We start from the raw sequence: 16,314 nt of genomic DNA on the forward strand, positions 1-16,314 counted from the left end.
GTGTGTGTGTGTGTGTGTGTGTGTGTGTGTGTGTGTGTGTGTGTTCCCACCTCCTGCGTGTCTGTGGAGGAGGTGATGGAGGCGGAGCTGGAGCTGGTGGACATTCTGTCGTTTTTGCCTTCGCCATCTGACCTCTCGTCGGCGCTCAGGGAGTCCACGTCTCCGTCGCCGCCGAGCACGTAACCCAGAGCCTGCAGCGCCTGAGGACGGGAAAAACAAAACACAAGATTTCAGCACCTTTCAATGATCTTTGAGACAGAACAGCTTCTTCTGCATTCTGTCGAACAATCATCTAATTGTAAAAGTAAGAAGTAAAACTCTCTCTAACGTGCTAACGGTCCCTGAATGCACCGACACAGAAATGAATCACGCTTTCAAATCCATCATCTCTGACTGAGCTGTCCTTGAGGTGCTGCTGCAGTGAACAACAACAACAACAACAACAACAGCATGAAAACTGGCTGTACTGGAAGTGTGAACGTGTAACTGAATGAATAAATGTGCGTGAAAAAGAAAAAGTGTGAGCAGTTGAAATGAGCAAGTTCAGTAAAAGCTTGGAAACAAAAAGAGCATCCTGTATTCACTCATCCGGTGAAACAAGTTCAGTTGTTTCTTTGTTGGAGTTAAAGTACACGATCACTGACAAACTACAAAGTTTCACAAAGATGAACAGTTTGGAGTCATGCCAGCAGCCACGAGGCTAACTGCCTTAATAAGCTCCTAATAAGCTCTTTACCATGTTGACCATGAGTGTTTCTCACAGGTTTTCCACAAAATACATGAGGACGATGACATCGGCATGTTTTTTTTTTTTAATGTACTGAACAAATACAATATTTGACCTGAATGATAATGCTGGATGAAAAGTTAAAGAATAATTCTGTTTATTTTGTATTTAATTTATTTATAAAATACATGTTACTACATGTCAAGTACCATATTTATTTATGTGTCTGTGTACGCCTGCGTGGGTGAGTGGCTGTTAATCAATTTGTACTAAAACGTTTCCTCTCACTGAAGATGGAAAATAACAAGTATCTAACTCTGGTACAAAGCCTGTCTTTTCTTTGTGAGATGAATGTATTTTCTTAGATTGGTCTTCATTACAAATAAACCCAATAAACAAAACATTAAACTCTGTCAGCACCTTCAGGGCTACTTGAAGCTTGGCGGTCCTCTTGGAGTTTCCGGTGGCCTGGTAGGTCGTTCCCTGGATCTCCACGGACATGGTGAAGACTGGAGCGTGCACCGGTCCGGACTGGGACAGGAGGCGGTACTGAAGGCCCGGGTGAATCTGGTTCAGACGCATCAGAGCGTTCATGGGGTGGTTTGGATCCGTCATCCTCCAGTCCAGAACTGCAGGAGTGGAGATGCACATGTTAGACGGAGTGTACATCCCCGTGATTGGAAAAACCGTCCGGGCCCGTTCAAGCCTGTGGCGGCCAATCAGAGTCTGCTATATGAAGTGTTTTTCAAATGATATCATAATTTTCAAGATCATGACCAAATAAATGCATCATGATTCACTGAAGTACACATGGGGAAGATGGATGCACTGTATCAAAATGAATGTCCGGTAAAGAAACATGTGAGGCTGCGGACGTTTTGTACTTTTGTAGAAGCCGCAATACTCTTGGATTAAAACCGCAACTGGGATATGTTTTTATAGTTTGCTAGTGATTTAAGATTTAGTGCCATGAAAAGTATCAAGACAGACGAATGGAGCAACTTCGATGTAGATATACTGACGAGGCTGCTCTTCAGTGGACCGCCCATTAAAACCACTCAGTCTCACTTTTTTCTTCCTTTTTAAACAAACTAATCCTTGGCCACACACCCGTCTGAGTGACGCATGAGACCCCCATACTCATTAACATCTTATCATACATTTAAAAAGTGTAGTTTTCAGTTTTTGGCTGCTGGACCAGTGAAAATATACAAGCAGCCAGAAAAACTGAAACCATTGTTGCAACATCAATCAAACTTTTAGATGTACTTTGCATTACAGATGTGTATACATCCCAATAAACACAACCATGAGTTGATTTATATCATATACACAAACAGGTCAATAGAAAATGCTGATTAATTAAACGTTAAGTCACAAATTACACAGTTTTGCATTTGAATCACTTGTTACAGTTACTGAAGCTACAGTAACTCTGGTAAGGCTCAATAGCTGCTGTGAAAATGATGTCTTCCTTGAAATACAACCCTTAAACAAGTGTGTTTCTTCTTAAGAGACACAAGAAAAAAAAACACTATGAAGACAAATATCTTCCACAGCGACTATAAAACTGACTGAACAATGACACTAGTGACGACTGGTATGTTGTATTTGTAGTTACGGGCTACAACATGTGAGACCTCTGGTTTGGTCCTTTAAATGATGCTATTTGATGCAGAACACAGCTCCCTGCTGAACTCTTGTACACAGTCCAGGTTGATATAAGAGTAATGAGTACGATGGAGAGCTCACATCTCTCACCATGCCAGGAGCAGGAAGTGTCACCAGCAGTGGCTGAGCTGGCTGCTTGTTAACAGCCCATTGATGGGATTGCGGTGACACTGGCCGCGGTGTTACACCGATGACACTTCACACCTACATACTGACGAGAGATGAAGAGCGCTCTCTCTTCCTCCCCAGAGTCCCCAGCAGTAATATCTCACAGATGAATGGGAAATGAAACCTGACACCTGGTCACATCTATTCTAAAAGTCAATTATTTTACTTTCTTCAACCTGTAAATAAACAAGATATAAAAACTGGGGAACTGAATTTGAATGAAATCTGAGAATCATGAAAAGAATTAACCTTTAATATTACCGTCCAGTACGGAGAAACATGACTTCATAAGCCTGACAGAGTGCATTTTAGCTCTCAGACATGCTTTTGCTGAGCGGAGTTTCAGCAATGCTTATTGATAGGCCAGTGTTTCTTTGGGTACTTTTCCAACAAGGGACGTGTGACGCACTCATCTGAGGCCATTTTGGTATCATTTTGAGGTGAAATTGCACTTGCAGGTCTGAGTACAGCTCAGCCGGTGGAGGGCTAATTTTGTCACGTCAGGGGACGAAGCGCTCATGAACAGACGGATCCAAAATCCCACAGGCGGGTCTGGCGGATGTTCAACATCTTTTATCCCACTTACATAAATAATTATAGCAAAATGTTTGGAATGCAACTTTCTGATTCAGTTAATCATATAAAAATGAAGATGACTCTTGTCTGTTGAATTGTTGAATCAGGCAGTTGGCGCCAAGCATCAACCAGCAGTGATGTCATCAACCAGCAGTGATGTCATCAACCAGCAGTGATGTCATCGTTGGTTTGTGAACGTTATGAATCCTCCAGTTCAGATTCTGTCCGTCACCATTTTTGTTAGTTCGGAGCGGTTTGGAGCAGGAAGTGACCATATTTGGACGAGCTGGGGGAGGAGCCAGCTGACTGATCTGATTGGAAACCTGACAATACTACATCCCGCCCACCGATAGCTGTAACCTGACTGCACCACAGGCCTGTCAATCAAACAGACACGCCCCCAAAAACAGGTCTTCTTGAATCTTCTTTTCTAATGAATGAGGGATTATTTTCAGATGGACCTCCAGAAAACTAAGAAGAAGGAGTGACTTTAGCTAACAACACCGAGATAACTGATGGACACATTTTATTCACTTTGGATTTGATGAGAGAAGTTGAATGGGAGTCTATGGAGCCGGAGGCTTTTTGGAGCCGACCTCTAGTGGCACTCGCTGGTATTGCAGCTGAAGACACTCGGAACCATGATGCAGCTACGAACACTTTTACTTACACTCGGCGGTTGGCACGCTTCATGAAGCAACAGCCAATCTCTGCCATAAAATATAAAAGGAATTCAGGTGAACTACAAATGAATTGCAAGGAAATTACACATAAAGGGGTAAAATGGTAAATGGTCTGTACTTGTATAGTTTTATCACCTTTCGGTCTCAAAGTGCTTTAACATGGTTTTCCCATTCACACACTAATGAGACAGATCACCATGCAGGGTGCTGTCATCAGGAGAACATTCACACAGCGATGGTACACCATCGAGAGCAACTCAGGGTTCAGTGTCTTGCTCAAGGACACTCAGGCATGTGGACAGGAGGAGCTGGGGATCGAACCACCAACCTTCTGATTAGTGTTCAACCCTCTCTACCGTCTGAGCTACAGCCTCCCTAAGAAAACATGGTGCCATTTACACACAAAAGAAAGTAAAAGTCAAATACGCACAGCCACAGTCTCATTCCTCAACATCGTTCCAGCACCTGATTTCACTGTATTAGATGAAAAAATAAATAAAGCTATGAGTTCAATGAAGCACATTTCCAATGCATAACGTTCAATACTAGTGGGAAGAGCTACTCTGTTACAGACAGAAAAGCATGGGGTGATTTTGAGAAGGGTCTGCGCCCTCTGGCTCTAAACTGGATTCAGGTTCTGGTGGCTCGAACGTGTACGGCAACACTAAATCCAACAAACATGCTCGATGGAGCAGCCATGCTTCAGGTCATGGCGTTTGAGCCGAGAGGATGCACTTGATCTTTTTAATACTTTACAAGCACTTTAAGAGTTATATCTCCGTTACACCTTTGAGCCTGAAGAGGGAACTTCATTATTCCATCAGATTCTGCAGTCAGACACAAGGAAATGGATGTAAGCCGAACTACTGTCCAGCATGAGGATGCCATCCCTGCATCAATTGAGTGCATTAATCCACTAATAACAACAGGTGGAAGGGTTGGTGGATCAGGTGAGGATCTGTAGAAGAAGTGAAATTCAGGGGCAAAGCGAATAAAAACTAAAAATTTTATTTTTCCAATCCAAACTAGGAAGCAAAGCCAAGGTGTGTTAAATACAGAGAAAAACCTGCAAATAAAACTTGGAAGCCAACCAGACATTTGGAAACACTTCCCTGTGAGTTGGCAATAACTGATTGGATCTCTTTCAAAGGAAGGAGCAGGAGATTAAGTCATTGTTTGAGGTTCTTTGTGGAAATCTGACATCAGATGACAAAGCTCGGCTGCAATACGGGTTCTTGCTGTGCGGCCACGGAAAAACACCTCAGAGCAAAGTCATCGACAAGAAATAAGTGGAGAAATGAAAATCCATCCTCCTGAGTAACAATAGTGTTTCTTGAAGAATTAACGATATCTTTGTTGGAAACATAATTTTAGGAGGATTTATCAGGAGGTTTGACAATTCCAATTAGAACAGCAGGTGCACATTGTTTTTGTCTATGGAACGAGTGCGTGGTTACAAAGTGGACCGGGGAGATTGAAAAGACATAATGACAGAAACAGCAGAGATGTGAAAAGAGTGAAGGAGGCAGCTGGCAAGGACATTGTAAAAAAAAAAACAACTCCCAATCTTGACTATCTCTGAAAGAAGTAATCTGTGTCCTCAAGTGTTCTGAACTTTATCAAAGGCAGCTCTCTCAACAATACGCTTTTCTGATAAGCTGTGTGAGTTCCTCCCAGTGTTTGTGATTTGAGAAATTAAATTCCTGCTTTCCTCCTCAGGAAAGAAGTCCCCCTTAGTTGATTTGTTGACAGGCGACTGGCTTCCCGCATTGTTGTGTTGTGCACATGTTTTTTCATCTTTCAACCAGCTGAGTTTAAACTTCCAACGACAGCACTACAATGTTTTGTGAAATTGGGAGCACAATTCTCGCTTTCCAAAAGTCCCTGAAACTTTCACCTTGCAGGACTCAGACATCCAAACACAACTCACTGCATGTTTCCTACTGATGACACAAAACACCTGACTGGACTCATTCAGACAGACCGCATTGCACTCATTAATAACTTTGATTCCTATTTTCCTATATGACATTTTGAGAAATTTGAACTCCCAGAGTCGCTGCTGGCGGAAGGACTAATTCCTGCTGAAGAAGCAGAGCAGCGATCACACGAATGCACGACATTATCTTCATTCTGAAGGATCGTCTCGTCTACATATCCTGTCCTAATTTAGGCAAACATGTTGCTTTCATAACCACATATAACTGTGGAGTGGAATATTCTGTTCTCACAGAAATGAGGACATAAACACACAGAAATAGTCTGAAGTGGACCCAATCTGCACATTGCGCTGGAATACGATGTTAAAAAGCAAGAAGGCCCATCGATCATTCACAACATATGTGAACCATTCTGCATTTAAATTAAATGAAGGGTTTCTTTCTAATTTTACAAAAAGATAATGATACTTTTTTTTTTTTTTTTTTTTTACAAAACCGGAAGAAGAGTAATTTATATCATGTCATTTTAAATGCAGAAATTATAAAACCTTAATGAGCTATTGATCATGCTGAGGTACAGTAATGATTACAATAATTTTTGCATATGGCCGCCGACAGATTTGAGCTTTTGTGAAAAAGGTGTCACCGGGAGAATACTTGATGCCTGTAAAGTGTGGAGCAGCTCGGCCCCTGTGTGCGAAGACTGAAGACTGTAGGTTCACTATGAATATGGATGCAGACGCTGTGAAAGATGAATGTGAAGGGGATGATGGACAGGTGCTGGGAGGAGGAGAGGGGGAGGGGGAGGGTGTTTTAATCTGTGTGTGTCTGTGTGCACACAACTCAACATTTCTGTGCGCACGCTCGTACGCTAACACACGTGTGTGTGGTGGGAGGCGATGAGATAATTGCATGGCAGCAGTCTGCAGGTTTAATCCCTCTCTATGGTATCTCTGCCCCCCGTCACCCCCTTTGAACTGGAAGCAGAGGAGAGTTGCCGGGGAGGATTGTCCCAGTGAGGGCTGATTTAATTACTGTGACACCGACGGGCAAGACCAAGGAAAGGAAGTGGGGGAGGAGGTCAGGGGGGAGTTAAGAGGTCGAAGGCCGCAGACATCCTTAGGAGGACGGTTTGGTTCAGGGCTGCAGCTCATGATTATTTTCACTGTCAATTAATCTGCGAATTATTTTCTCAATTCATTTATATGTATATATATATATATATATATAGAATGCAGTTATATATCACTGATAACAAGCTGGATGGTCCCTCTCTTCTTCAGCCTGGAGAACGCAGCGTCCATTATTTTCCAAAAATAATTTAATATTTGGCTTTATCAGACCTCAGGACAGTTTTCCACTTCGCCTCAGTCCATCTTCAATGATCTCGGGTCCAGAGATCATTGAAGTGTTTCTGGATCATGTTTCTATCTGGTTTCTTCTTTGGAGAGTTTTAACCTGCATTTGTGGACACAGCTATGAACTGTGTTCACAGACGATGGTTTTCACAAGTGTTCCTGAGCCCATGCAGTGATTTCCACAACAGAATTGTGGCTGTTTTATTTGCGGTGCCTCCAAAAGGCCCAAAGATCACAGTCATCCAATATTGGTTTCAGTCTTTCCCCAGTCTTTCCCCAAATTCTCTGTAATTTAACATTGAGGGACACGATGACATTAAGAACATATAAGACTCTGGATTTATATCTCACTGACATTAACACACAGGCCTTGTCTAACCTGAACACAGGGCTGACTGATTGTTGATAAACTCGGTGTCTTTCAGCTCTTACCAGCTTCCTTTTCCCACATTTGCTTGCAGCTCTGTGAAGATCTGATAATTTCACACAATTTTCTGCTTCAGGGATACATCTCACCTAAAAGTCACTAGCATAACAATTTCAACTCTTTATTTGATCTCTTTCATGAAACTGGGTGATGTGACTGATGCCTCTCAGAGAGACGGTGATGGGTTGATTCAGTGCACTGAACTGGATTCCTAATCTGATCCTGTGAAGATATCAGCCGTGACTGCTGAATTTCACACATTGGCCTGCGATGACTCGCACTCAGGCGGGGTCAGGTTATTTTCCCTCGTTTGATACAGACATTCAAGTGAAAACAGTCATCTTTTTAACGTGACAGGCACTTATGATCCCTTCAGACCTGATCTCTAAGGAAAGATCAGCCTCACTGCTCACTTCTTCTTTCAGCTCCACTGACTTACTTTTCCACCTTTTAGACAAAACCTGTCAGGAAGCACTTTGTTCCCAGTCACCTGAAGTTAACACGCGTCCTGCACGCACACACAGCGGACAACAGTCTTTTGTCTCGACGATATCCACTCATGGGCGTTAAGTAACTGAGGATTCTCATGGGAAGGCCGCCTCCACGTCATGTGGTGGGTTTGAACAATACAGGTTTCTGAGGGCTGAAATAAATAAATAGATAAATAAATATATTTTGCTTAAATTGACCATTTTCCATTATAGTAAATTCAGCTTTAACATTATAATCTTAAAGGGACACGAGCAGGACCCACAGACATCGTTCACACTGACATAAACACTGCATATAAACTCCACTTCTTATTTGTTGAGTTGCTACAACAAAACATCATTCAGCAACACGGTGATCGGCATTCAAATACGTACAAGTGTACCTTTGTGGAAGCTTATTTTTTTAGTGTCAATGCAGTAATTCTACTATTAATCTAGAACAGGTGAAAAATATTTGCCGCCTGAATAACTTTGCTGTAAACTCCTGTAAACTACCAGAGCATCATACGCTTTTATTATGTAGATACATAAAAGCTCTGTTTGTATGCAGGAAATTAGTAAGTTAACTGTACAGAGAAATTTCAATCCATAAACATAATTTTGAACATGTATTGAATTTTGGGACAGAAATATACAAATAAATAGTGTAAAATAAAGGTGTAACAATGAATTTGATGTTTTGAAATTGTATATGCTGTTCTCTACTTCTGAAGGACACTGTGTATAGTATCTATCTTTTATAAATCCTTCATCTGTTCAGCCCTCCATCAGAAGGTAGAAAGTTGCTCCTCTGACCCAAATCAGCTGTTTCTAAAAGGGATCGGACCTGGCAGAAAGCTCCTGTGGTTCTGGGGACGGTTTAATACACCAAAAAGACAAAGCAGAGACTAAACTCAACCAAAAAAGCCGTAGTGGTCATAAATAAATCTGAACCAGTTGTCCTGCACCACTTCACTTCTACTGTAACGCTTCCCGTGTTTCAGAGGGGGGAGGAGGAGGAGGAAGCAAGAGAATCGATGTTCAAAGTCACCTTTCATCCTTTTGATGAAGTCTCTGTCATCTGACCCGACGTCCTCCCGAAGCCTCTTGCTGCCTGCGGAGCGGAAACAAAGCAGATCATCACTTAACCCGACACACATCCAACGCAGACACAACTTATCCAAAGTTATTATTAATACAGCCAGTAGGGCATCACCTTCAGGAGATTTTAATTAACAATTTATTGTCATAAAAAAAATACTGATTAACAATTTAATCTGTTCATGTTATACCACATTTATGTTGGTGTTTGCAGCTCAATCCATGATATTAATGTCAATAGATACTATTGCTTGAGCATTGGAAGTTCTGCATCTCGAGATAAACAGTTGGTGGCGCTAATAGATCAGACCGGCATGTCGTCATCCAGGGCAGGCTCTCGTGACCACGCCCCTTTCTGGGGGAAAACAGACCCGTGCTGACAGCAGCGGAGGATCGCAGGAAGTTGAGACTTTTCTCCAAACTTGTGCTTTAAACTAAATACTTTTTGCTTTGCTGAAGAGTTGCACCAACAATGATGAACTCTTAGCTTTGATTTTTTTTCCCCCCCGTCGAGTCCTAAAAAAGATCCTGATAGAAGGACTTTATGGCACCACTCTACACAAGGGAATCCATCGTGTGCTGCTGTGGGTTTTAATGGAGCTCAGCCAGTTGTCGGAGCACGTTTGCTCACCTGGAGAAGGTGAAGTCGATGTCCGCGTTGGACACCTCTGGACACTGAGTGGGGTTAAACATTAGCCTGATGCTAGCCAGGAGACTGAAAGGACGTAACTAAGGAGGGATCAAATTTAACTTGTTTATCTATCCAGCTGGCAGAGTGGACATATATTTACTTGACATGGTGTTTTGGGGTCATTTAAAAAGTGATTTAACTCTGGTGGTTTTCTAATAATTTGGTTTTGTTCTGCTCTTTTACATTAAACTCTACGGAGGGTCACTTGTTTTCCCCCAAAAGGGGGCGGGGACGTGCTGGAAGACAAAGTTCCTGGATGTCTGATCTATTGTGCATTTTTGTAACATTAAACCGTAGCAGAAGAAGAAAGTTTGAACAACGAGATGATGTCATTAAAAGAGCGCCAGTCTAACCTGAAGATACGGAAAACCATGTGGAAATGATGGAAATATCTGTTAGTTTCATCCAGCTGCTTTTATACAGATGTATTTAACCCTCCTGTTGTCCTCGGGTCAAAATGACCCGCAGCTGTGTTCAACCAAGTTCTATTTTATTTCTATATTTTTTTTTTTTTTTTGGGATCATTGGTGATCATTCTTTAAAGAAACCCTCACAGCCTCCTTGTCACCAATGATCCCAAAAAATATGAAAATAATATAGGGTCATTTTGACCCGAGGACAACGGGAGAGTTAAATGATTCTAACAATTATGCAAAATGATTATCGTTAGCTCACATAATCACGATCAGGCAATTATGTATTTGTGACACGCCTAATATTCTAGATTGTATCTAAACAGAGGAGTTTACAAAGGACTCTGCAGGGAGGCATAAAGCAGAATGTAGTGGGGAAGATAAAAATAGTGAATAAAATAAAGATGCACATGGATGCAGACAAATGAAAACAGAAATGATTCACACACCCGGAGAAACCCAGAACACTAACACACCTTCTAGCAGCCGTGGTGAGGGCTTGCTGGCGGGCAGAGGATCCATATTCAACACCTTGTAAAGCTGTCCAAAGGCTAGGAGGCGTAACGCATGCTGAAACACACACACATACACACACAGCAGACAGAATAAGGGCACATCACTGTAGTGGTAAAGCAACAGACCCCCCCTCAGCCCCTCCCACACACACACAAACAAACCTGCCCTCACAGGAGAGCAGAGAAACAGGCAGCAACGCTACCATCGATCAATAGCCTTTAATTATCGAGGAAACTCGAAGCATTTGTGTAGACCAACTGAGGAACTTCATGCAGGCGGAGCCATAAACACTCTGGGGGCTTGACGGAGGAGGTGGAAAAGAAAGAAATATATTCCCAGACTTTCAGTTCAGTCCAGAGAGAAAAACGAGGACAGACAGAGAGAGAGAGAGAGAGAGAGAGAGAGAGAGAGAGAGAGAGAGAGAGAGAGAGAGAGAGAGAGAGAGAGTCGCAGGAAAAAGATGAATCTGAAGTTGTCTTCATATTTCTCAGTGCTGAGCCCACATTTCTGGCCCGGGGGGCAGACTTTGTTGTTTTTTATGTGCTGCGCGGTGGCAGTGTCAACACGAGCAGCAGCCGTGGTAGTAATAGTAGCAGTGCTGGTGTGGGTGGAAACGGGGAGGAGTGTTCCCACGCTTATTAGATGGCTAATTAGGCTCGTCAGGCCTCCAACGCACTGAGGGGCTGCTTATCCGAGGTCAGAGTCCGGCCTTTTTGCGGACACTCAGCTATTTATAGTGCTGACGTGAGCTCGGGGGCTTCGCCGGGACGGCCGAGGACTCGCTCCAAATAGCCCTCCTTCAATCAGCGTAGTAGGAGGAAGAGCGCTACCAGTCCGGTTGACTGGAAGAAATGCTGACTTTGGAAATACACCCCAGCGGGATGTTTCAAGGTCTTTGGAGATGCACGGCTGAGGCTCAGTTTCTGTTTCTCAGCCTGGCTAATGATTACGCTCAGTTAGGTAGAGGAGACAGGAAGCAGGAAGGGAAGTTTTATGATGCTCTGAGGAGTTACTGAAAAGATAATGTTCATAATGAAGCAGGTTTTAGATGTAAGAAGTCTGAAATCAGAGCATGTCTGTGCTTTTGCAGCATTATTCACCATCGGGGAGGAAGGAGCTTCTATTTGAGTTTGGACTGTAATGATATATGAAAATACTCCAAACAATCCAGACTTAACTTTAAATTTCAAACAACAATTCTATTAATGATTTTGTACACAAAATATTTCTGTTTTTGATGATATTTAAGGTGAGCATTCATTTTAACTTCAGCACCTTTGGGAGCAGTTAAAAGCAGAGCAGCTGCTCAGCGGCGAGACATGGACTGTTTCTGGAAGCTTTTGATGGAGCCAACGGGATAATGTGGATGGGAAATGCTTCTGTCTTCCTTAACAACTTCCATAAAAGTGCCTTTGAGCTCGACAGTAATGTGATTTTTATCATTATATGATTAGGACACTCACTAACACGCCTCTGATTAAATGATTTTTTTTTTGTTTAGGTTGTGTCTGGAGTTCAACTGACAGCATTCACACCAGAAGAAATGAACCAAACTAATCAGGCAAATAAAAAAACGTTAATTCCTTCAGTTTGCTGTTTACTGAGACTTCTGAGGTTTTTCTTGCTGAAGAGATAATTAGATTTAACTGAGGGATATTTTACACTCGACTTTAAAGCGGACCAACCACACAAAAACTCTCCAGTGCTTTAGTATTCTTTGATCAAATAGTTGTTGATTGAAATCAAAGTTCTGCTACTTTTCCTATTTTATTCATGTATAAATGTTCATCTTTAGTTCACATTTTAGAAGTTTGGGTTGTTTGAACGAAAAAAAGAAATGAGTGAATTTTAGTTGCAGGTTGCAGAACAGCTGCAAATCGTACTATTAGATAGTATGTAATGTATAGATGGATATATATGCATGTATAGAAAAACAAGTATACACATCAGCAGTCCAAGCAGGAGCTCGTCTGATTTATTTGTATTTGTGGCCTCAGAGTTTGCCGTTTTCTTAATGCAAAGGTTTCCAACCCCAAATTCACAGTTTGAGTTTTTAGAGCTTTCTGTCTTCCTCTCTTCTGACATCTTTGTTGCCACAACTGATTTTTCAATTTGTTTATTTTTAATCAGCCTTTTAAATTTGAATTATGCATCAGTTACTAAAGTGTTTTACCCATGAGAGTTTCCGTCGACCTTTTTTTTTTTTTGCATTTAAATACACAAATTGTCGAAACTTCCTTCGTTACAGCGACAGCACAGTTTGAACAGACTGATTCCGGGTTCAGAAAAGACATAATGACATGATCAATGTGTCAGATTAGTCAACTAATTATAACTTGCTATCTTTCACATCCTGCGTGACGCCATCGGGAGGGAGGTGCTGGCGATGTCAGTCCGATAACCTGTGAATCACTTTATTTATGTGTGCAGAAGTTTCCCGATCTGATCTGACCACATGACACGTATGATTGCGCATATGTGAAACATGTACGTTGCTCACGGGAACGTGTGGTTTTAGAACATTTTCATGGTGTAAAGTTTTCACATGGGCTCGAGCGATGTGAAAACCTTTTCACATATTTTCCCCATGTTACCATACGTTATAAAACATGCGATAAACACGTGTAATGCATGTGATCTTGTGTCAAAAACATGGTAAACTCGTGTTTTTTTTCTGCGAGGGGCTTTGGCTCTGTGGTGGATGTTGTCACACGGTGAGACGGACAGTCAAACTAATTTTAGGTGCTATTCTTCTGCAGCATCGGGCTCCTGGTGGCTGAACTCCGGCCTTAAGACGCATCGTCGGTCTGTCGGGCAGCAGGTCACTACTCTGACAGTCAGTCAATACTGTACAATGTACAGCTGAGATGAGTAGCTGATAAACTACAATTTGAGCACTTATTAATCTATTTTAATTGAAAATGCCAAAACAAATCTGATTCCAGCTTCCTAAACAGCTTCGTGAAAGCATTAAAGTAAAATGAACCTTTTTAGGTTGTGGAGTGACGGTCAAACAACATGAGACATCCAAAGACACCTCATTGGGCTCCTGGACATTGTGATGGGACTTTTTCACAATTTTAAAGCCCAAAGGATTTAATACAAATTTAAATAACACTGCGGGTGTAAATGGCCGAATGATTCAGACTTAACATTTTAGTTTAAAAACCTCATTACTGAGTGGAATCAAACTGTGCCGGCGGCAGAGAGGGCTGATGGGTAAAAGGAGCTGCAGTGTGGCGTGGACAGACCTGCGCGCTGTGTGTGATGGCGTCGGCCTGCTGGGCGCTGAGCTCGGACAGCACGTCCGTGGGTTCCCTCTCGCAGGGGTCGTGAACTCCTGGACCTCCTGAAAATAAAAACCAGGACGGGGTTTCCACGCCGGGGTCAGATTCACACAGAAAACAGAATCAAACACTCTGAACACGTTTTTTATTTCACCTGACAGGAAAACACGCACAAAAATGATTCACTGCCTGCAGAAAGGTGCTTTACTCGTACAACCAAACCTCCCTTTCCTTATTCTGATTGCAGCATTAACTCATCAATGATTCAGGGGATTCAGGGAGCTGAAGGAAATCCTGATCCAAATTTTAAACATCCAATCACATCATCACCGGGACCAACTCGCTGCTCTGTGCTATCAAACAAGGAGCTGGAGGTTTCCCAGATCAGGGATTAGTGCAGAGAGAGAGAGCAGTGGGGAGAAAATAAATCTGAATCTCATTGGATCTGTGTGTTTACTTTTCATAAGGACAAATAAAATCTCTGAGGAGGAATTTTTACGTGATGAAAAATTATTTGAATTGAATGAAAGACGGTTGAATTAAAGCAACATTAATGATGCTGTGAACTGACTGGGACTCTCTGAAGGGAGGATTAAAGAACACCAGTTTGTGTTTAGAGGTTACAGCCGAACACAACTGTTATCCAAAAAGAAGTGCATTAAAGATTTTTCTAAATGCTTCTCCTGAGAATAAAAAGCTGTTTCGGTTTATTTCTGTGAGACTTACTGTCCTTGTTTTATAACCCTCGGCTGATTTCTTTCTTTTTTTTTAACATTACAGAATGCTTTTTGTTTGTTATCAGAGTACATAAGAGTGAAAGTGCAACAGGGAGCAGATTTTACCCTCCAGTGACAGACATATTTTTCTAAACAGTTAGAGCTTCGGTATTGCTCGACTCAAAGATTGCTGTGATGAGGAAGTTAAGAGCATTTCCTGCAGTTCTAATCTGTGTACTTTGAATAAAATGTTCAAACACTGCTCCGTCTTTTGATCTGTCCAACTCAATGTTCGGCAAAAGGTTTGTAGTCACTGTAATCGGTGTCTGGGAGTAACTAGTTACATGTGAAATTACCAAATAAAGCTAAATTGCAATCACTTAAAGAGAAAAAAACCAACAGCTTTTAAAATGTATTTCAAAATTTAGTGGTAGAAAGCTCATTTGTAAAACAGAATATTAATTCTGTTGCTTTGCATCTCTTTGCTGTGCAGGAATTCCTTCTGTGTACGTCTAGACAGGCTTAATTTATTTGGCAGTATGCACTCAAGTATTGAACCCTGTTTCTGATTGGTTCTCCTCCTTGAATTTACACCTCTTCTCGTCTGCCAATCATATCAGTGTGGATTGCTTGCTACACCAAGGTTATTGGTCATGTCGTTGAATAAGACCAAGATGTATTTAAAGAGAGTCATTAAGGAACCAGTGGCAAAAGACAAAAAACCCAGACTTCTATCATCACTCAGGATGGAGGCTGACCTGAATGTAGACTTGGTTTGAGTTTATTGGAACATTTCAGTTGTGATTTAAAACCCTGTTTCCAAAAAAGTTGGGACGCTCGGTAAAATGTGCAAAAAAACCTTGCAAAGAATAAACCAGATCTAAACATGATCCAGAGATGATGACGCCTTTTTCTGGGCCTGGAAAACTGTCCTGTGGTCCGACACATCAAAATGTGAGATTATTTTCGGAAATCATGGACGCCGTGTTCTCCAGGCTGAAGAGGAGAGGGACCATGCAGCTTGTTATCAGTGCACATTTTAAAATCTGTGATGGTAAAAGGGTGCATTAATGAACACGACATGAGTGGCTTGTACATCTGGGAAGGAAACATTAATGCTGAACGATATATTCAGGTTTTGGAGCAACATATGCTGCCGTCCAGACAACGTCTTATTCAGGGAAGGCCTTGTTTATTTCAGCAAAATGATGCCAAACCACATTCTGCACGTATTCCAACAGCACATCTCTCTAGTAGAAGAGTCTAAAGAGTGCTAAACTGGCTTCCTGCAGTCCAGACCTGCCTCCAAATGAAAACATTTGGAGCATCATGAAATAAATACGACAAAAGAAACTCCAAACTTTTAAGCAGCTGAAATCCGATATCAGGCAAGACAACATTTCACTTTCAAAACTCCAGCAACTGGTCTCCTCAGTTCCCAAACATTTACAGAGTGTTGTTAAAAGAAGAAGTGATGTAAACACAGTGGTAAACATGCCCCCATCACAACCTTTTGGAAATGTGTTGCTACCAACAAACTACTGCAACTCATCCGGCGGACCATTCAGGT

General features: G+C 41.9%; 1 protein-coding gene across 5 annotated transcripts in view; it reads right to left on the reverse strand.

The window, feature by feature from the left end:
• LOC138625182 (spermatid perinuclear RNA-binding protein-like) overlaps positions 1 to 16,314 on the reverse strand; it is an 86,924-nt gene that overhangs the window by 15,327 nt on the left and 55,283 nt on the right. For all 5 annotated transcript variants that reach the window (XM_069705932.1, XM_069705928.1, XM_069705929.1 and 2 more), the window contains 5 exons: positions 13,993 to 14,090; positions 10,702 to 10,795; positions 9,072 to 9,134; positions 1,148 to 1,356; positions 51 to 200 (listed from right to left, as the gene is read on the reverse strand). In XM_069705932.1, coding sequence (XP_069562033.1) covers positions 51 to 200; positions 1,148 to 1,356; positions 9,072 to 9,134; positions 10,702 to 10,795; positions 13,993 to 14,090 — 614 coding nt within the window. The remainder of the gene's footprint in view (positions 1 to 50; positions 201 to 1,147; positions 1,357 to 9,071; positions 9,135 to 10,701; positions 10,796 to 13,992; positions 14,091 to 16,314) is intronic.

The sequence above is a fragment of the Brachyistius frenatus genome, unplaced genomic scaffold (genome assembly GCF_029030835.1).
Source record: "Brachyistius frenatus isolate BFR_SWC_R1_liver_20210118 unplaced genomic scaffold, ASM2903083v1 Contig_60, whole genome shotgun sequence".
In the NCBI taxonomy this organism is placed as follows: Eukaryota; Metazoa; Chordata; class Actinopteri; family Embiotocidae; genus Brachyistius; species Brachyistius frenatus.